General features: G+C 38.5%; 1 protein-coding gene across 1 annotated transcript in view; it reads left to right on the top strand.

The window, feature by feature from the left end:
- Positions 1-22,458, top strand: part of DEPDC1B (DEP domain containing 1B) — a 104,326-nt gene that overhangs the window by 37,292 nt on the left and 44,576 nt on the right. The window contains exons 3-6 of the mRNA XM_020907875.2: positions 7,624-7,759; positions 11,785-11,912; positions 15,152-15,282; positions 17,171-17,218. Of these exons, the coding sequence (XP_020763534.1) occupies positions 7,624-7,759; positions 11,785-11,912; positions 15,152-15,282; positions 17,171-17,218 (443 nt within the window). The remainder of the gene's footprint in view (positions 1-7,623; positions 7,760-11,784; positions 11,913-15,151; positions 15,283-17,170; positions 17,219-22,458) is intronic.

Below are 22,458 nucleotides of genomic sequence, written 5' to 3'. Positions count from 1 at the left end.
GGATGTTGAATTTTGTCAAAGGCTTTTTCTGCATCTATTGAGATAATCATATGGTTTTTATCTTTCAATTTGCTAATGTGGTGTATTACATTGATTGATTTGCGGATATTAAAGAATCCTTGCATTCCTGGGATAAAGCTCACTTGGTCATGATGTATGATTTTTTTAATATGTTGTTGGGTTCTGTTTGCTAGAATTTTGTTAAGGATTTTTGCATCTATGTTCATCAGTGATATTGGCTTGTAGTTTTCTTTTTTTTGTGGCATCTTTGTCTGGTTTTGGAATTAGGGTGATGGTGGCCTCATAGAATGAGTTTGGAAGTTTAGCTTCTTCTGCAATTTTCTGGAAGAGTTTGAGTAAGATAGGTGTTAGCTCTTCTCTAAATTTTTGGTAGAATTCAGCTGTGAAGCCGTCTGGTCCTGGGCTTTTGTTTGCTGGAAGATTTCTGATTACAGTTTCGATTTCCTTGCTTGTGATGGGTTTGTTAAGATCTTCTATTTCTTCCTGGTTCAGTTTTGGAAAGTTATTCTTCTCTAAGAACTTGTGCATTTCTTCCAAGTTGTCCATTTTATTGGCATAGAACTGCTGGTAGTAGTCTCTTATGATCCTTTGTATTTCAGTGTTGTCTGTTGTGATCTCTCCATTTTCATTTCTAATTTTGTTAATTTGGTTCTTCTCCCTTTGTTTCTTAATGAGTCTTGCTAATGGTTTGTCAATTTTGTTTATTTTTTCAAAAAACCAGCTTTTAGCTTTGTTAATTTTTGCTATGATCTCTTTAGTTTCTTTCGCATTTATTTCTGCCCTGATTTTTAAGATTTCTTTCCTTCTACTAACCCTGGGGTTCTTCATTTCTTCCTCCTCTAGTTGCTTTAGGTGTAGAGTGAGGTTATTTATTTGACTTTTTTCTTGTTTCTTGAGGTAGGCCTGTAATGCTATGAATCTTCCCCTTAGCACTGCTTTTACAGTGTCCCATAGGTTTTGGGTTGTTTTCATTTTCATTCATTTCTATGCATATTTTGATTTCTTTTTTGATTTCTTCTATGATTTGTTGGTTATTCAGAAGCGTGTTGTTTAGCCTCCATATGTTTGAATTTTTAATAATTTTTTTCCTGTAATTGAGATCTAATCTTACTGCACTGTGGTCAGAAAAGATGACTGGAATGATTTCAATCTTTTTGAATTTACCAAGACTAGATTTATGGCCCAGGATGTGATCTATTCTGGAGAAGGTTCCGTGTGCACTTGAGAAAAAGGTGAAGTTGATTGTTTTGGGGTGAAACGTCCTATAGATGTCAATTAGGTCTAGCTGGTCCATTGTGTCCTTTAAAGTTTGTGTTTCCTTGTTCATTTTCTGTTTAGTTGATCTATCCATAGTTGTGAGTGGGGTATTAAAGTCTCCTACTACTATTGTGTTACTATTAATTTCCTCTTTCATACTCGTTAGCGTTTGCCTTACATATTGTGGTGCTCCTATGTTGGGTGCATATATATTTATAATTGTTATATCTTCTTCTTGGATTGATCCTTTGATCATTATGTAGTGTCCATCTTTGTCTCTTTTCACAACCTTTATATGAAAGTCTATTTTACCTGATATGAGTGTTGCGACTCCTGCTTTCTTTTGGTCTCCGTTTGCGTGAAATATTTTTTCCAGCCCTTCACTGTCCCTTGCTTTGAGGTGGGTCTCTTGTAGACAGCATATATAGGGGTCTTGCTTTTGTATCCATTCAGCCAGCCTTTGTCTTTTGGTTGGGGCATTCAACCCATTTACATTTAAGGTAATTATTGATAGGTATGGTCCCGTTGCCATTTATTTTGCTGTTTGGGGTTCACGTTTATACCACCTTTCTGTGTTTCCTGTCTAGAGAAGATCCTTTAGTATTTGTTGAAGAGCTGGTTTGGTGGTGCTGAATTCTCTCAGCTTTTGCTTGTCTGTAAAGCTTTTGAGTTCTCCTTCATATCTGAATGAGATCCTTGCTGGGTAGAGTAATCTAGGTTGTAGGTTATTCTCTTTCATTACTCTAAGTATGTCCTGCCATTCCCTTCTGGCCTGAAGGGTTTCTATTGATAGATCAGCTGTTATCCTTATGGGAATCCCTTTGTGTGTTATTTGTTGTTTCTCCCTTGCTGCTTTTAATATTTGTTCTTTGTGTTTGATCTTTGTTAATTTGATTAATATGTGTCTTGGGGTGTTTCGCCTTGGGTTTATCCTGTTTGGGACTCTCTGGGTTTCTTGGACTTGGGTGGCTATTTCCTTCCCCATTTTAGGGAAGTTTTCAGCTATTATCTCCTCGAGTAACTTCTCATGGCCTTTCTTTTTGTCTTCTTCTTCTGGGACTCCTATGATTCGAATGTTGAGGCGTTTCACATTGTCCCAGAGGTCCCTGAGGTTGTCCTCATTTCTTTTGATTCTTTTTTCTTTTTTCCTCTCTGCTTCATTTATTTCCACCCTGCTTCATTTATTTCCACCATTTTATCTTCTAACTCACTTATCCTATCTTCTAACTCACTTATCCTATCTTCTGTCTCTGTTATTCTACTCATGGTACTCTCCAGAGTGTTTTTGATCTCATTTATTTCATTATTAATTTTTAATTGACTTTTTTTATTTCTTCTAGGTCCTTGTTAAACATTTCTTGCATCTTCTCAATCTTTGTCTCCAGGCTATTTATTTGTAACTCCATTTTGTTTTCAAGATTTTGGATCATTTTTATTATCATTATTCTAAATTCTTTTTCAGGTAGATTCCCTATTTCCTCCTCTTTTGTTTGACTTGGTGGGCTTTTTTCATGTTCCTTTAGCTGTTGGGTATTTCTCTGCCTTTGCATCTTGTTTAGATTGCTGTGTCTGCCCGTGCACCCCAATGTTCATCGCAGCACTGTTTATAATAGCCAGGACATGGAAGCAACCTAGATGCCCATCAGCAGACGAATGGATGAGGAAGCTGTGGTACATATACACCATGGAATATTACTCAGCCATTAAAAAGAATTCATTTGAATCAGTTCTAATGGGATGGATGAAACTGGAGCCCATTATACAGAGTGAAGTAAGCCAGAAAGATAAAGACCATTACAGTATACTAACATATATATATGGAATTTAGAAAGATGGTAACGATAACCCTATATGCAAAACAGAAAAAGAGACTCAGATGTATAGAACAGACTTGTGGACTCTGGGAGAAGGTGAGGGTGGGATGTTTCAAGAGAACAGCATTGAAACGTATATTATCTAGGGTGAAACAGATCACCAGCCCAGGTTGGGTGCATGAGACAAGTGCTCGGGCCTGGTGCACTGGGAAGACCCAGAGGGATCGGGTGGAGAGGGAGGTGGGAGGGGGGACCGGGATGGGGAATACATGTAAATCCATGGCTAATTCATTTCAATGTATGACAAAAACCACTGCAATGATGTAAAGTAATTAGCCTCCAACTAATAAAAATAAATGGAAAAAAAAATAAAAAGATAGATTGCTGTGTCTGGAGTGGGCTTTCTGTATTCTTGTGGTCTGAGGTTCCTTTTTATTGTGGAGGTTTCACCCAGTGGGTGGGGTTGGACGATTGGTTTGTCAAGGTTTCCTGGTTAAGGAAGCTTGTGTCAGCGTTCTGGTGCGTGGAATTGGATTTCTTCTCTCTGGAGTGCAATGGAGTGTCCAGTAAATGAGTTTTGTGATGGGTCTATGTGTTTGGTATGACTTTGGAGAGCCTGTATGTTGACACTCAGGTCTATGTTCCTGCGTTGCTAAAGAATTTGCGTGGTATGTCTTGTACTGCAGCTTATTGGCTCTTGGGTGGTGGTTGGTTTTGGTGTAGGTATGGAAGCTTTTGGATGGTCTCTTATTCCTTAAAGTTCCATGTAGTCAGGAGTTTTCTGGTTTTCTCAGGATTTGGGCTTAAGTCTCCTGCCTCTGGATTTCAGTTTTATTCTTCCAATAGTCTCAAGACTTCTCCAACTATACAGCATTGATAATAAAACTTCCAGATTAACGGTGAAAAGATTCTCCACCGTGAGAGACAACCAGAGAGGTTCACAGAGTTACATGAAGAATAGGAGAGGTAGGAAGGAGATAGAGGTGAGCAGGAGGAGAAAAAGGGGATTCAAGAGGAGAGAGACAGATCTACGCAGTTATCTGTTCCCAAAGTGTTCTCCGTAGCCCAGACACCCACAAAGATTCACAGAGTTGGATTGGGAAGAGAAGGGGAAAGGAGGAAATAGAGGTGTTCTGAGGTAGAAAACAGAGAGTCAAAAGTGGGAGAGTAATCACCACACTCCTGAATAGAAATGGGAACTGAATATTGGATTCTTTTTTTTTTTTTAGTCTATTATTTTTATTTTTTATTTTATTTTTTTTTATTTTTTATAGGCTAATTACTTTACATCATTACAGTAGTTTTTGTCATACATTGAAATGAATCAGCCATGGATTTACATGTATTCCCCATCCCAGTCCCCCCTCCCACCTCCCTCTCCACCCGATCCTTCTGGGTCTTCCCAATGAATATTGGATTCTTAAATGACCAAAATTTATATCACATACTACTGAAAAACAAAGATTAAAAATCTAGTGTAGAGGTTAGACTCTTTGAAATACAATATTTAAAAACAAAAACACACAAAAAAATTTAGAACTGTATATGAAGTTCGGTTTAAAAATAGGGTTTCTCTCTCTCTCTCTTTTTTTTTTTTTTTGGCAAGGTTATAGTGAAATGAAAATGAAAATTAAGGAATAGTAGAGGAGTATTAGAGGACTTTAAAAGGAAATAGGAGAGAAAAACAAGAAAAAGAAAAAAAGAAAAGAATTTTTTTTCCCTAATTAAAAAATCATAAAAATATATGAAAATGAAAGTTGAAGAGTAATGGGGTAGTAATAGGGAATTTTAAAAGAAAATAAAAGAGAAAAAATTTAAAAAAAGGAAAGAAAAAAAATTTTTTAAATTAAAAAAAAAATATATATATATATATATATCTAGGAATTTCTCTGAAATTGTTGCGGTCATCGTAGGTTCAGTTCAATTTCAGATAGCTCCTCTTTCCAGCTTACACTTCTCGATATCTGTAGGCCCCTTCCGGTGTAGTCGGTGTTACCTTCAGGGATTTTAATCTGTTGCACCGGACCTTTCTGAAGCGATTCCCTTTGTTTATTTGGCTTCTGTTTGCCATCTCTTCGGTATCTAATTTCCGCCCTGACACAGGCGGGCGGAGGTGATCTCTTATTTAGGTTCGCTAGTTCAGTTCAGTCCTGCTACGGGGAGGGCGGGGCGCTGCAGACAGATACCGCTCCGTGTGGATAGCACTCACCGTGTTCCGGTCACACTGGGTTTGCTCCGCTCACGGGTGTCAGTGCTTTCCCCGTCTACACTGCTCAGGCTCCCAGCTGTTCTATATGGAGCGGGCCCTGCGTTGAGTGCGGTTCCAGTTTTCGGGTACTCCACAAAGGCGCGGATTTGGTTGCGCCTGCGTTTTGTGCCTTCCCTGGCCTGAGCGGTTCAGGCAGCCAGAGGCTTGGGCGCACTCTCCCGGATGCGGCGCGCCTTTTCCCTCCGCGTCGAGCGGCCCAGGCAGCCAGAGGCTTGGGCGCAATCTCCCCGGGTACGGCGCGCTTTTTCCCTCCGCGGCCCCAGCGCGCGCCGCCAGTCGGGTCTCAGGAAGTCTTTAGATAGGAACCGGGGGCCTGTTTGTAGTGTGGGAAGGGGTGACTTCTCAGGGGCTGAGTTTGCCCTTTTCCCCTCGCCCCTGCCTCCTACCTCCAGCGGGGATGGGCCGGCTCTTCTCTGGAGTTTCTCAGTCCCTTTGTTTTGCGAACCGCCGGCAGTGTGTTTGGGCCGGTTAATTTTGACCTTTGCTATCCCACAGTTTAAAAAAGCTCCCTCCGATTGCTCTCAGGGTCTTCGGGCCGGTCCTTACCCTAAGCAATGCCGCCTGCTCCTCTCCGTTCCGCCCCTGCTTGTTGCTGGCGGGTACGGGCGTCTGGGGTACTTTTCTGCTGGGAGTTGCTTTTAGGCACGTAATCTGTGGGCCTTGTTTAATTTTTCCTCCCAGTTAGATTGCCGAAAACTTCCCCCAGTCCCGCCAGTGCGAGGGTTTCCTGGTGATTGGAAACTTCCTCTATTAAGACTCCCTTCCCGGGACGGGTCTCCGTCCGTAGCTCTTTTGACTCCCTTTTTATCTTTTATATTTTGTCCTACCTCCCTTCGAAGACAATGGGCTGCTTTTCTGGGTGCCTGATGTCCTCTGCTAGCGATCAGAAGTTGTTTTGTGAAATTTGCTCAGCGTTCAAATGTTCTTTCAATGAATTTGTAGAGGAGAAAGTGGTCTCCCCGTCCTATTCCTCCGCCATCTTGGCTCCTCCCTCGATTTCAAGCCTTTTGTTTGGCTAACATAAATAAAAAATAAAAATAGAAGTCTTTACCTATTGACTTCTATGTCAACTTTTAAGAACTAGAGTTCTTACGTTACTTTTTCAATGCAGTACAATATATCCTTCTCTAGCAAGCTAACAGGAAAAGATGCTCTGAGAAAAATATGTATTTAATTGCCTCTTGTTCTTTGTCAGCTATGTCAGTTTAAAGAGAGTCAGATTGTATTTAGACTTATATGTATTTGTCCATGGAGTGATGATACCTAGGGTGGATAAAAGCAGAGAAGGGGTATAAATGGCAGAATAAGGATACTGGGACCTGGAGGAAGGCAACCCACTCTTGTGTTCTTGCCTGGAGAATCCCCATGGACAGAGGAGCCTGGCAGGCTTCTGTCTGAGGGGTTGCAGAGAGTTGGACTGAGAGACTAAGGACAGCACAAGGGTCCTGGGGAGCTTTCTGTCTCCAAGATGAAGTTTTAGACTGTAGCTGCAATCTCAGTGTGAAGTGTTAGATATTCAAGGAAAGGAGGGTTAATCTTTATTAGAAACAGTTATGAAAATAAATATTAGGCCAAATGATTTTTGTTCTAGTGTTCATCTCCTCAGCAAGTATTACTGAAGTTTTATCTATCAGTAATTTCAGCTTGCATGTGTGCTTAGTCGGTCAGTCGTGTCTGACTCTGCGACGCCACGGACTGTAGCTCGTAGGCTCCTCTGTCCATGGGGATTCTCCAGGCAAGAATACTGGAATGGTTGCCATGCCCTCCTCTCGGGGATCTTCCCAACGCAGGGACTGAACCCAGGTCTCCTGCACTGCAGGCAGATTCTTTACCATCTGAGCTACCAGGGAAGCTTACTTGCATACTAACCAGCTAAAAATTTCAGCTGGAGTTAGATGGCAGAAAGGGCTTTGATCTGGGTGAAAGAAATGACTTTCTTTTTAGGGTTAAGGTTCCATTAAAAACATCTTTAATCATGAAAATCAAGTGACAGAACAAGGTTTATTTATTTAAAAATGTGTCACATGTTTGACTCCTATTTTTTCTTCATAAAGGTGATTTGATGGACATAATGGATGAATGTTTTTAAAAAATCATATATTGTTGGGTAAAATTAGATGTGTGTAATGATTTAAGTATGAATTGATTATCCGAAGTTTGGAATTATATAAATTCTCAAGGGTACAAGAAGTGGGGATTACCGTTAAAATATCTGTGTTTCCCACTGACTGCAATAATAGAAATTTTCTTCTTGGTTTTTAGATTTCCTCCTTCTTCACCCCTGAAGCCTTATCCAAAGAGGCCTCCATATCAAAAGGATGTTATTAAATTTCCAAAATGGAATGATCCCCCACCAGGCACTTCACAAGAGAACATCCCGGTGAGGCCACTTGTGATGGTAAGTGCCAGTATAGAAGCTGGTGGACTAGCAGCGGGAGAGAGAGAGAGAAAGTCTGTGAACCATTAGGCTTAGTCCAGTTTTTTTGTTGGTCCCTTGGAAATAGTGGTGTGAAAGCACTCTAAAACAGTGTCTTAGCTGTCAGTAGCTGAGAGACTAGTAGCACAAGAAGATTGGCTTTTGCATTTTTCACTCTTGCCCATTGACAGTTGGACCGAATAGGTGGTACCCGTTTTTATACATTTAGACTGAGCAGGTTTCTCATAAAACTCCCTTATAATTTCCTTTCCTTTTCTATTTCCTCAATTCCCTTTTTGTCTCTTCCTGAACTTTGTTGTAATTATTACCAGTTGAAAGTGTAAAGGTTGGGACATGGAGAATTGTGGAGCGAGCCTTGATAATATGAACAAAGGTATAGTTTGGAGAAACCTAAGCACATTGTAGAATAGACTGCCTTTTTGGAAGCGTACTTTTCTCTTGAAATATCCCCAGTAGAAAACCACTAAGATTGAGATAATGCTAAAAAATAAAATGTAGACAAAAACTTCTATAGGCAATTTTTTTAAAGAATTGTACTAACAACCATGTTTTAAGTTAGTTTAATCTTATAGGACTAGATGTCCAGTTCCTACATTTGCAGAGGTGTGTTGTGAACATTTTTAGGCAATGAGATTGAATGTGGTTATATTGTATCTCAGTTTGGAGAGAATAATTAAGCAGCTTAGCCTTTATCAGAAATAATTCAGGAGTGAGACCAGTGACAGAAATGGGGACTCCCTATGGACTTGCAGATTTTTTTAGGGAGAGTGATGAATGTAGTTTTAATTATGCTTGATGATAAAGTAGGTGATATTATATGGAAATGTCTAACAGGCAGGTGGAGGTAATGGCCCTGGAAGTTAGATGAGAGGTCATATTTGAAAGTCATTAATTTATTCTTTCAAAAAACATTTATTGAGTGTTTGCTATGTGCCATGCATTGTGCCAGGTTCTATAGATACAGTTGAATGTGATATAGTTTTTCCTCCAGAAGAGCTCATTTAGTGATAGGTGGTTAGGAAACAGTGGGACTACTCTGAAAGAGTGAGCACAAAGGGTATTTGAGGATCATTTAATTCATTACTAATGAGAAGTTAATTAAGCTCTAGCTGATAGTTTCTGTGCTCGAGAAAATTAAAATATAAGCTCCATGAAATCAGGTTCATTTTTGAAAAAGAAATTTGTATTTAAACACCTAATATGACCCCAATCAGTAGAGTGGTTATTCAGCAGATGTTTTTTCATTGTAAGGTCATCTAGTGTTGTTTATACACAACAGGTAAAACTCCATATTAAACTAATGTGTATATATGTCATCAATATAATAACTTCCCTTTTCTGTTCTTTTTGGTTCTGTGAACCTCTAGGAAGACCAGCTGCTCATTAGTCACTTTCATGCACCAATGAAGAAGACAGTGTCTTCTCTCTTCTCTCATCTGTTTTCAGTTTTTTTTTCATTTTCAGTAATCCTGAGGTCATCTGCCAGTGACTCCGATTCATCACCCATTCCCCACCCCACCCCCCCCATAGCTTGTCATGTCCCTGATTATTTGGATATTTCTGATAACCTTACTCTTGCCTTTTCTTGTCTTAACCTTAAATTAAGTGGTGGAGGTTTGAGCTCCTCACTTGTTCCAGCTCCTCCAATGCTTGGGCTCTGCTTCTTGGGAACTGTCCAGGGAAAAAATGGCAGACTAGGATCTGTTTTCTCAGTTGGGCCTCAATGCAGTTGTTAGATTGAAGATGTTAGTAGTCAATAGAGAAACAGTCCATCTTTCTTAAAGCACTTGAGTTCGTCTTCCTTTTTTTATCTTACTTTCCCTCTTTCTATCTCTGCCTCCACTTTTCTTTTTTTTTTTCCCCCCACTTTTCTTATTGGTTTTGTTTTTGTTCTGTCCTGTCCTCTCTTGCTTAGCCATTATATAAAATAAAATGAAGTGCAGCAAATAAAACAATTTGTTGTGTTTGCTGACAGGCAGCAGGTGGAGAGTGAGCTCTGGAGACAGTGCCAGGTTTGAATCTTGGTTCTTCATTTATTAGCTGTGCAAGCTTGTTTCTCTGTTTCATTTACTGTGTCTGTGTCTGAGTTTTCTTTTTGGTGATAGTGGGATGATAACACTCCCCTGGGTAAGATGGTCATGACACTCAAGTGATTTCATATCTATAGTGTGTTTATAAGGGTGCCTGACACACAGGCTTTGGAAAACTTAATTGCTATTGCCATTAATAATAGAGTTGTTCATAGATAGAGACAAAAGAAAAAAATTACTCATAGTATCATCCAGAGAGAATTAATATTAACTCTTATTTTTTTCCCATGCATTTTTTTTAAAGGTTGTCATATTTGCAATATGGCCCCAGCTCCAGCCCCTCACAGGGCCCGCTAGAGTGGCAGGTTGGCCATGCCACCCGGAGCCGGGATGTAGCCCATCTGGTTGTCCAGAAACATACTGTGCTGTCGCAGGTGGTGGGAAATCATGAGGTTCTGCTGGGGCAGAAGGCCCAGGAGGGAGCCCTGTGGGGAGTGCATGTCGGGGGGCTGGCTGTAGACCTTACCCCCCATGGCCTGCTGCTTCATCAGCATGAAATTCTGCTTGGTCATGAGGCTTTGTGGGGGTCGGGGGGACATGACACCCTAGGGCAGGCTGTGGGGCACCATGCCCTGCTGTGGGGGCACACCTGTCCTGCCCAACAAGGATGTCTATCTATCTGGGGTGGCACATAGACATGTTGAGCTCCCACTGCTATGCATGTTTTTAACACTGTAATGAGGTCATGCTGTTCTGTGTTGGTTGCCTATTTCTACACTTAGAACAGTATATTGTGTCCATTTTTTAATGTTATTAAACATTCAGTATCATTTTTAATATCTGCATCTTGTCTGTAAAGTACTATAGTTTATCCAGTCCTTCACGGTTAGATATGTTTTATACCATGTTTTCAACTTTTTCGTTCTATGTGTAAACAATTTAATTAGCAGTTATCTTTACAGATAAATAATTGAATATTTGTTTAAGATAACTTTTGGAAGTGAATTGGCTAGGCAAATGCAACAACTGACACTCCTACTGTCAAAAGAGAACACCTAATTTAGATGGTTTAAAAAAAAGTACAAATCCACATGATCTTCAAGTTTCTTTTGCAATTTAGAAATTCTCAAAAACAAACCCCAAAACCGTATCAAAGAACAACTTTACAGCTCATTTTTTCCAATTAAGATTTTTCTATAATGACACTTCTGCAAAAACCTTTTATAATAAAAGCACTTTGTAGATGACTTCTTATATGTTTTGCCTTTAAAAGTTCAAAAGTTCCTCTCTGTGATTACCAAAAGGGAGTTTAAGACTTCTGTCTAGTAGCCTAAATGTGAGAAGGGAGATGCTAAGAATATTGAAGCGTTAAAGCAGTGTGAGTTTGAGCAAATTACTTCACCTCTTTGGGCTTTAGTTTTTCTTCCTGGTTATCTCCAGATGTCCTTGTAGAGCTCTTGTTTTCCTTCTTCAGATGTCTAAGATCTCGGGACTGCTATCTAACATTGTACTTACTTGATTTTTTCTTATTTATTTATTTATTTTTTAAAAGTTCTTGAAGGTAATAGGCTTTAATGTTATTGTAGGCAGTCACTTGATTTGAATAGTGTGTGAATTTGGATTGATATTCCTCAAGTTAATTTTTAATTAATGAAGTTTTATCACTGCTACTTCACTGATTAGTTGGCACTCCCACAGGAGAAAATAGCTCATGTCATGCTTACTGCTATAGCTCTTTGCCAATTCTTGACTATTCATTTATGATATGATCTGATCTTTAAGAGTTATACTTTATTACCCTGTAGTCCATGCAAAGAAAGTTAGTTTATATTCAAAATGATTATTTAAATCAAGTTTAAAAATAACCAAATCAAAGAAATTTTTCATAAAATCATACCACTGTCTACTGAAATATTTGTTCTCTCTTTCTTTTTCCACTCCCTCACCCCCAATTAGAATTCTGAGATGTGGTACAAGCGTCACAGTATTGCTATTGGAGAGGTGCCGGCTTGCCGTCTTGTACACCGCAGACAGCTGACAGAGGCCAATGTAGAAGAGATCTGGAAGTCTATGACATTATCATAGTATGTGCATTTGATATTAATGAGATCTTTAATATTGTTTTTTTTGTTTGTTTGTTTTGCTTCTCTGCTACTCTGTATACTTAATTTTCTGAAACTGTGTATAAAAATCTCAACTTTTGAGTGCATTATTTGCACCTATCCTGCTTAGCAAGCAGACTTTTACTGAATTCAGGGAATTTTCTGTTATCATTTATACTAATTAAGAATAGAACTTTAGAAGTTTTTTTTTTGTCTTTTGCCCACAACCCAGAAATATCTACTGGTTAAATATTTTTATTTTTAAAAATTTAACTCTAGTTGATTTATAATATTGTGTTAGTTTCAGGTGTACAACTTCAGATTCTTTTCCATTATAGGTTAGTACAAGATATTGAATATAGTTCAATATACTCTGCTTTACAGTAAATCCTTGTTGTTTATCTATATTGCTTATAGTGGTACATGTCTGTTAATCCCATACTCCTAATTTATCCCTCCTCCTGGCCTTTATCCTTACAGTTCAGTTCAGTCGCTCAGTCGTGTCCGACTGTTAGTGACCCCATGAACTGCAGCAGGCCAGGCCTTCCTGTCTATCACCAACTGCTGGAGTCTACCCAAACCCATGTCCATTGAGTCAGTGATGCCATCCAACCATCATCCTCTGTCATCCCCTTCTCCTCCTGCCTTCAATCTTTCCCAGCATCAGAGTCTTCTCCAATGAGTCAGCTCTTCGCATTAGGTGGCCAAAGTACTGGAGTTTCAGCTTCAACATCAGTCCTTCCAATGAACACCCAGGGCTGATCTCCTTTAGGATGGACTGGTTGGATCTCCTTGCAGTCCAAGGGACTCTCAAGAGTCTTCTCCAACACCACAGTTCAAAAGCATAAATTCTTTGGTGCTCAGCTTTCTTTTTAGTCCAACTCTCACATCCACACATGACTACTGGAAAAACCATAGCCTTGACTAGATGAACCTTTGTTGACAAAGTAATGTCTCTGCTTTTTAATATGCTGTCTAGGTTGGTCATAACTTTCCTTCCAAGGAGTAAGCATCTTTTAATTTCATGGCTGCAATCACCATCTGCAGTGATTTTGGAGCCCCCCAAAATAAAGTCAGCCACTGTTTCCACTGTTTCCCCACCTACTTGCCATGAAGTGATGGGACCAGATGCCATGATCTTAGTTTTCTGAATGTTGAGCTTTAAGCCAACTCTTTCACTCTCTTCTTTCACTTTCATCAAGAGGCTCTTTAGTTCTTCACTTTCTACCATAAGAGTGGTGTCATCTGCATATCTGAGGTTATTGATATTTCTCCCGGCAGTCTTGATTCCAGCTTGTGCTTCCTCCAGCCCAGCGTTTTTCATGATGTGCTCTGCGTATAAGTTAAATAAACAGGGTGACAACATACAGCCTTCACATATTCCTTTTCCTATTTGGGACCAGTCTGTTGTTCCATGTCCAGTTCTAACTGTTGCTTCCTGACCTGCATATAGGTTTCTCAAGAGGCAGGTCAGGTGGTCTGGTTTCCCATCTCCTTCAGAATTTTCCACAGTTTATTGTGATCCACACAAAGGCTTTGGCATAGTCAATAAAGCAGAAATAGATGTTTTTCTGAAACTCTCTTGCTTTTTCTATGATCCAGCGGATGTTGGCAATTTGATCTCTGGTTCGTCTGCCTTTTCTAAAACCAGCTTGAACATCTGGAAGTTCACAGTTCACATATTGCTGAAGCCTGGATTGGAGAATTTTGAGCATTACTTTACTAGCATGTGAGATGAGTACAGTTGTGCGGTAGTTTGAGCATTCTTTGGCATTGCCTTTCTTTGGGACTGAAATGAAAACTGACCTTTTCCAGTCCTGTGGCCATGGCTGAGTTTTCCAAATTTGCTGACATACTGAGTGCAGCACTTTCACAGCATCATCTTTCAGGATTTGAAATAGCTCAACTGGAATTCCATCACCTCCACTAGCTTTGTTCGTAGTAATGCTTTCTAAGGCCCACTTGACTTCACATTCCAGGATGTATGGCTCTAGGTGAGTGTGAGTGATCACACCATCATGATTGTCTGGGTCTTGAAGATCTTTTTTGTATAGTTCTTCTGTGTATTCTTGCCACCTCTTCTTAATATCTTCTGCTTCTGTTCGGTCCCTGCCATTTCTGTCCTTCATTGAGCCCATTTTGGCATGAAGTGTTCCCTTGGTGTCTCTGATTTTCTTGAAATTATCTTTATCCTTTGGTAACCATAAGTTTGTTTCTATGTCTGTGAGTCTATTTGTATTTTATAAATAAGTTGATTTGTATTATTTTTTTAGATTCCACATGTAAGTGGTATCATGTAATATTTATTTTTCTCCTCACTCACTTCTGTTAGTGTGGTAGTCTATAGGTCTATCCACGTTGCTGCAAATGTCTATATTTTATTCTTTCTTATGGCTGAGTAATATTCCATTGTGTATATGTATCACATCTTTATCTGCTCATGTGTCGATGGACACTTAGGTTATGTAAATATTGCTGCAGTGAACCTTGGAGTGCATATATCTTTTTGAACTAGAGTTTTCATCTTTTCTGGATATAAGCCCAGGAGTGGGATTGCTGGATCATGTGGTAACTCTATTTTCAGTTTTTTAAGGAACTTCCACACTGTTTTCCATAGTGACTGCACTAATTTACATTCCCATTTACAGTAGAGGACGGTTCCCTTTTCTCCACACCCTCCATAGCGTTTATTATTTGTAGACTTTTTGATGTTGGCCATTCTGACTAGTGTGAGGTGGTGACTTGTTTTGATTTGGATTTCTCTAATAATTAGTGTTGTAAAGTTTTTAAAGTTTCTAGTTACATTGAAATCTTAAGCTTAATGAAATATATAATGGAAAATTTGGGCTTCTAGATATATGATAAACGGTAGATAACTAAAGTTAACAATGTCATAACAGGTTTTCTAAAAGAAAGTTTATAAAGATATACTCGTAACAGTTTCTTATCATTGGTTAAGATAGTTTTTATTATTATGGTATTTAATTTAAAAATAATTTTCTTGACATTCAGTGTGTTATGCTTTTAAGTTAGTGAAGTACTACATTAATGACAAAAGGGTCTTTTTAAAGTTTGTTTTATATACTCAGTGTCTGGCCTTTTTGCCCCATAAAAATCAGGTAAAACACATGAAAACAGCACATTTTAAAGATCTTTTATAGTGCTGGGTCTTGGGCAGATGATTTTTAAGAAGTAATTAATATAATGGCTTATCTTTTTAGTTTACAGAAAATCCTTGGCCTGGATTCCTTAGAAGAGGTTTTAGACATTACACTTGTCAACTCCAAGTTCATCATCCATAATGTATACAGTGTGAGCAAGCAAGGAGTTGTTATCCTTGATGACAGGTCAAGTAAGTGCATAAAAGCCATTTTGTTCTCAGTTGACCGAGTGCATTGACTGTACAGTCCATCTGCTTCTATTTGACCTTTCCCTAAACCCTACATAAGTTTACCCCCTCATTCTTTAAAGCTTTAGCTTACTTCCAAAGACCTTTATACTAATTGTTTATATTCGGGAAATGTCATTGGAAGATGAATACCCAGGAGTGAAGGCCTGAGCCACATCCATCTAGAGGCTAGTTCACTGGTAGCCACATGGTAGTATAAAGTGGTTCTTTATCATCCCCAGGAAATCCCTGAGAAGTAAGTTTAATGCCTAACAGATTCTTTGAGTCAACTTTTAGGTGGGTCCAGGGGCCTGACTGATTTTCAGAGCTCTCATTGAGCTTTTCATTATGGTGTCTTTGTGTCAGATTTTCAGGGATAGTCTTGGTTTATATAATTTTTCCCCTTTTTTACAAAGGTAGCTTTTTAGATGTTGAAGGTGCTTTAATTTTTTTATACCTTTTTACTCCAAGCCAGTTTACAAATTGGGGAAAATGAGCATTTAGCAACTCCCTGTCCTGATTTTTGACTAAGAAAAATACAGTGCTTGTAACTGTAGTGAGCCAGAGTCCTCAAACTGATTTAAAATTTTCCTTCCCCTGAATAAGGGATGGATCCACATTGGATGCACTCTTTGATTGCTGCTTCTTTTACTTCAAACTCTTGATCCTAGGAATCAGCTGGAGCTAAAATGACCTTTGGATGTGGGAAGATGGTATAATACTTTCGGGTTTTTATAAATTAATATTAAATGAAGCGCTGGAGACTCCTGGGCAGCAAGCAAAGCTGGCCTAGAAGGAGCCTGAGCAGTGAGAAGGGAAGAGGTTTTTCTAGGCCATGTTTCTTGACAGGAGCAGAATGTGTCTTTGAAACCTGAAACAATTTTCCTTTAAAGCCCATGTATCAGGAATGGAGAATGTTAGGAAACAGAAATAAATAGCTTTGTGACTTCTTGAATTGTCAGGTTAATAACAATGTATAAACCTAAGTTACATAGAATGAGAGGGCTTTTGCCTTTGAAATACATTTAAAATCCTTCTGCATTCTCCTGAGTACAGCAGACATGAATACTTCCAGCTACAGCTGGATGATCAGTTTTGTTTTATTAAGTACGTGCTTGAGAAAGAAGAAAGCATTTCACAAGCCTCAGGTTCATTAGCTCTAACACAAGTCAACCAGTGTCTTTGCAATTTCACAGACAGTGGAGAAGGTGTCAAGGACAAGCGTGAGTGCTGGTCCATCAGATGTCTGTGGCAGGGCCAGGGAAGAGACCCAGTACCGAAAAGCTTAGCTGGGGTTTTTGTAGCATTGCTAACCATTATTATTTTAAGGCTGTCCTAATACTGATAACCTGTACTGATATGTCAGTGGCACTTTCTTGCCTTAAGACATTTTGAAAATTGAAGCTTGTAAAGTGATTGAACATTGGACATAACAGAATTCACCTTTTTTTTTTTTTAAAGATATTTGGTGAACTGGTTTCATAAATGCATTTGATGATTCATACTTTTGCTTTTTCTGTTTTTCTTCTTTTTGTATAATTCTTAGTATAATTGATTTATTTCTTTGGAACAAAGTATCAAATTTCTTCTTTTCCCTAAAGCTTTACAAGTACATCTTGTCTTGAGAAAAATTTACAGTTATGGTTTATATAAGAATGAGTTGTAACATTGCTGCTAAGGAAACATTTTTATCTTTTCAGTGTTCTGATACATAAGTAAGTGATTTGTGATTAGCCCAATGTGTTTCATATTACTTGGGGCAAGTATCATTCTTATGATACCAACTATGTATATAATACTTTGAGTTATATGTAATTGAATAAAGTATCTTTTTATTTCCCTTTTTCTGCAGAAGAACTTCCTCATTGGGTACTGTCAGCTATGAAGTGTTTGGCAAATTGTGAGTACTAAAAATTAGTGCCCTGAATTACAAAATATTTTTGCTCAATGGCCTGAAGATTGATTTGACACCTGTGAGACTGGCAGTTAACTGGGGATTCCTGTGCTTTCAGTGATAAATTTGTGACTTAGTGAAAGGGCTGAGTTATAGAGCATTTTATTTTATTTTTTCATTTATTTTTATTAGTTGGAGGCTAATTACTTTATAATATTGTAGTGGTTTTTGCCATACATTGACATGAATCAGCCATGGATTTACATGTGTTCCCCATCCCGATCCCCCCTCCTGCCTCCTTCCCCATCCCATCCCTCTGGGTCTTCCCAGTGCACCAGCCCTGAGCACTTGTTTCATGCATCCAACCTGGACTAGTGATCTGTTTCACCCTTGATAGTATACTTGTTTCAGTGCTATTCTCTCAGAACCCTCGCCTTCTCCCATAGAGTCCAAAAGTCTGTTCTGTACATCTGTGTCTCTTTTTCTGTTTTGCATATAAGGTTATCGTTACAATCTTTTTAAGTTCCATATATATCTGTTAGTATACTGTATTGGTCTTTATCTTTCTGGCTTACTTCACTCTGTATAATGGGCTCCAGTTTCATCCATCTCATTAGAACTGATTCAAATGAATTCTTTTTAATGGCTGAGTAATATTCCATTGTGTATATGTACCGTAGCTTCCTTATTCATTCATCTGCTGATGGGCATCTAGGTTGCTTCCATGTCCTGGCTATTATAAACAGTGCTGCGATGAACATTGGGGTGCATGTGTCTTTTTCAGATCTGGTTTCTTGGTGTGTATGCCCAGGAGTAGGATTGCTGGGTGATATGGCAGTTCTATTTCCAGTTTTTTAAGGAATCTCCACACTGTTCTCCATAGTGGCTGTAGTAGTTTGCATTCCCACCAACAGTGTAAGAGGGTTCCCTTTTCTCCACACCCTCTCCAGCATTTATTGCTTGAAGACTCTTGGATAGCAGCCATTCTGACTGGCGTGTAATGGTACCTTATTGTGGTTTTGATTTGCATTCCTCTGATAATGAGTGATGTTGAGAATCTTTTCATGTGTTTGTTAGCCATCTGTATGTCTTCTTTGGAGAAATGTCTGTTTAGTTCTTTGGCCCATTTTTTGATTGGGTCGTTTATTTTTCTGGAATTGAGCTGGAGGAGTTGCTTGTATATTTTTGAGATTAATCCTTTGTTGCTTTGTTTGCTATTATTTTCTCCCATTCTGAGGGCTGTCTTTTCACCTTGCTTATAGTTTCCTTTGTTGTGCAAAAGCTTTTAAGTTTCATTAGGTCCCATTTGTTTATTTTTGCTTTTATTTCCAGTATTCTGGGAGGTGGGTCATAGAGGATCCTGCTGTGATTTATGTCGGAGAGTGTTTTGCCTATGTTCTCCTCTGGGAGTTTTATAGTTTCTGGTCTTACATTTAGATCTTCAATCCATTTGAGTTTATTTTTGTGTATGGTGTTAGAAAGTGTTCTAGTTTCATTCTTTTACAAGTGGTTGACCAGTTTTCCCAGCACCACTTGTTAAAGAGGTTGTCTTTTTTCCATTGTGTATTCTTGCCTCCTTTGTCAAAGGTAAGTGTCCATAGGTACATGGATTTATCTCTGGGCTTTCTATTTGTGACTTAGTGAAGGGGTTGAGTTATAGAGCATTTTAAAAGGGATTTTTGTACTTCTGTTTTCTTGTGGGTAAAATCGCACTGCAAATAGCATCCACACTGCTTCTTTTGAATCCTTCATCACAGAAAAAAATAATTAGTAATATTGAAAACAATATTGTAATAGATAAGTGCCTGTCAGCAGTTTATTTCTAAAGCATGTATTCCTAAGTATGCCTTATATTTACATCATTAGTTTACTCAGCAGATTCTGTTTCCCGTTGACTTTTTATAGGGCAGTGGTTTAAGTTGAAGAGAAATGTTTTAGAAGACAAATCTAATTAGTGTGCTGCATAGTTTGGAAGGAGAAGAACCTGTATATAGAGAAACAAGAAAGACTGTTTCAGTAATTTGGCTATCAGATGAGGGGCCTGGACAAGGCGATCCCTCTGAAGTTTTTCATAGGCATATGAAGTCTTCTTCATAGAATATCTTGGGCACTGTGAAGAAATGAGTTATTAGAGTATTTCACTAACACAACTGTTTCTCTGGAATTCCTAGAAGTCTTAACTCAAAGAAGGGATTCTAATGGTTAATGGCTTACACCAAACAAGTGATTGTAATAAGAATTCTAGTTATCTTAGCTGAGTGGTAATGGTGATATTTCGTCTATAAAGTCTTTAGAGTCTTAAAGATCACCTCAGAGAGGTAGTTTCTTTCCTCCCTTTTGAGTAAGGCTAGCATGTATAGAGATTGCTGTATAAATTATTAAATTAGTAGGCCCTGAATTATTAATTTCACAGATTAGTTTTGTTTGATTATAGAGTGAAACTAAAGTAACTGTTCAACTCACTGTGGGTGATCTTAGTGATGATATAAAAATGATGATATGCTATCATCCTGAATATGAATAACAGTGTTAGTTTGTGTGAAGACCAAAGTTCTCTGAGTTTCTTAAGATTTTCATTGGGTTTTAGTTCATGTTTTAGAACATCTGAGATGTAGAGTCCTGTGGTTTTAGTTTGGAGGAATGCTTTTTATTTTCGCTCAATCATTTTAAAGAAATTAATCTAAATTATATGTTTGGCCAGAGTTAGCAAAGACAAAATAGAAACTATGAATGGGTTAAATGACCTGTGTATGACTTTTTGGAAAACTAAGGATCTTGAAAGTTGGTCAACTGGGAGTGAAAAGAGGAAGCCAGTATAACAAATCTAAGCTATAATATGTTGTAAAGTATATATTAAGGTGTAGTTATGATGTTGAATTCTCAGTGGTGATCAAAATGTAATGAAGAGTGTAATTTCCCCTCAAGAGAGATTTATATATAATCCATGAAACTTCTGCAGAAAAGTCAGACTAATTGAGATTACCAGTGGAGAGAAAAGATAGGAGGATTGACTTAGTCATGTTCTCCACATGTGTGAGGTAGTGTTAGGTTAGGAGGAAATTCTTGGGAATGGGGACCCATCTTACATATATCAAGTGCAATACTTGAGAAATGGTTGGCACATCCATTAAGATGCTTGCTTTTGTCTCAAAGAAAAAAAGGTAGCCAAAGAGCAAGGTCAGCCTTTTGAATAATTTTATAAAATTACTGATTTTTCCAAATTCTCATCCCCCATCTCCTGAATTTACTATGAGTCTGTCAAAGTCATAGTCTGTTGCTTATCCTTATCCTTACTGAATCTGGGTTTCCATTATTGTTGCCTAGTAGGGAACAGGAAGGATATGAGACTTTCGGAGGCCTCATGCCTTTACTCTGTAGTTTCACTGCTCATCTCTTCCTTGGGGGCGATCTGTTGCAGACCTTGGTGCTGTCATGGTTGACCATAGGTGAGGGACTGATGTTAAATAAATAATGAAAAACCAGGTTAGCTGTTTTTCTTCCTTGTGCATGTAGATTGCAAGAATTCAATAAGAGTTGATGTAAACAGTTCTTTTTCCAAAGTCTTTCAGGAATAACATTTATAAAAACTGGATTTAAAAATATATTCTGAAATTCAACATGATAGAAAAACAAATCTTTGAATTTAGTCTTCTCTCATGGGCTTGCCATGTACTGGCATTTGAAAGAAAACTTTTTCTTGGCTTGTTTTTGCATATTTTTGTCAAGAATGATAAAGTGTTCTGTAAGAGATACAGCTACTTAGAATGAACTGCATACTTATCCTTAGAGGGAATAAATAGTTCAAGGTGATGTGTAGTGCTTGCTAAGACATGTCATGCTATTTCAGCTGACTAAGCTTGGGATATTTCAGAGGAGGAAGCAAGTAAAAATGGCTATGTTTGCCACTAGGTTAATGAGGTGCCACACATTTAATAATTTTCATTATCTTAGTCCAAGTTTTTATAAGCAGCATATAGAACATTAACAGGTAAGAGACTTTTTAAGGAGACTGACAAAAAGCTGTTTTCACAGTGTCTTAATGGCTTGGAGATGTGAAGGCCGAGAATCCTTAACTGTTCTTTTTTGTTTGATCCTTTCTCATTAGTTACAGTGATTCTGTAGGAAGGATTTCCTTTCAATTTTTACTGGCTTCTTCTGCTGTCCTGAGGATAGACATCTGTTCGGGTACAGTTGTTAAGTCTTACGTTCTGCTGGCTCAGAACTGACGAATGTAATCAACATCACTTTCTTCCATGCTGTGATGGAAATAGACAGTGCTGGCCAACCACAATGGCAATGGACCACTTGCCGTTTCCCTCAGGCATTTGCAGATCCAGTTGCTCTCTCTACTTGGAGATGTAAATCCTTCCATCTGCGTATGGATTGTTGTGGACCTTTGCTGCCAGCTCGTTAGAGAGCTTGGGGCTTCTCTGATGGCTCACATGGTAAAAACCCACCTGCAGTGCAGGAGACCTGGGTTCCATCCCTGGGTAGAGAAGATCCCCTGGAGAAGGGAATGGCAACCCACTCCAGTGTTCTTGCCTGAAGAATTCCCTGGACAGAGGAGCCTGGCAGGCTGTGGTCCATGGGGTCACGAAGAGTCAGACACTACTGAGCAGCTGACACTTTTACTTTCACCATAGAGAGCTAAGCGTTTCTTGTTCCTCTTTGGTCCCTGATATAAGGGGATCTTTGCTTCACTTATTCCAAGCTTCTTGGTTTCTTGGTTGTTCCAAGTTTCTTAGAGTTATTTGCAATATGGTTTTGCTTGATAGATTATCTTTTATATTTAAACTTCTTTTTAGCAGAAAACATCAGTTTGATTCTGCTTTGCTATTATTTTCTATTATAATTTTGTTTATTAAAAATTCATTAAATGCCACTATTCACTCAAAAGCATTGGGTAAATAAAACCTAGACACTTAGATCAAAAAATTGAATAGGAACTTAGAGGCCACTTTATCTAGTTTTCCACGGTCTCTGTTTGAGCAGCTTTAACATTAAAAAAATTTTTTTTAATACACATTATCTTTTTTTTTTTCTCAGCACATAGATTTATTGCTCCTGTATTTATTTCAGCAACAAATATAGAACCAGACTCAAAATGACAACTTTACAAGCCAAGCAGGACCTGTAGTTGAATACATTCCCCAGAATAATGACATTTCCTCCTTGCAAACCAGCTCTTTGCCAGAAGGTTAAGAAAGAAAACTCTCTGTGTAGCACTCTCTAGTTGGCTAGATCCA

This window comes from Odocoileus virginianus, chromosome 14 (genome assembly GCF_023699985.2).
Source record: "Odocoileus virginianus isolate 20LAN1187 ecotype Illinois chromosome 14, Ovbor_1.2, whole genome shotgun sequence".
NCBI classification, from domain to species: domain Eukaryota; kingdom Metazoa; phylum Chordata; class Mammalia; order Artiodactyla; family Cervidae; genus Odocoileus; species Odocoileus virginianus.
Note: the sequence above shows the minus strand (reverse complement) of the source record. Positions and strands in the feature narration are given on the sequence as shown.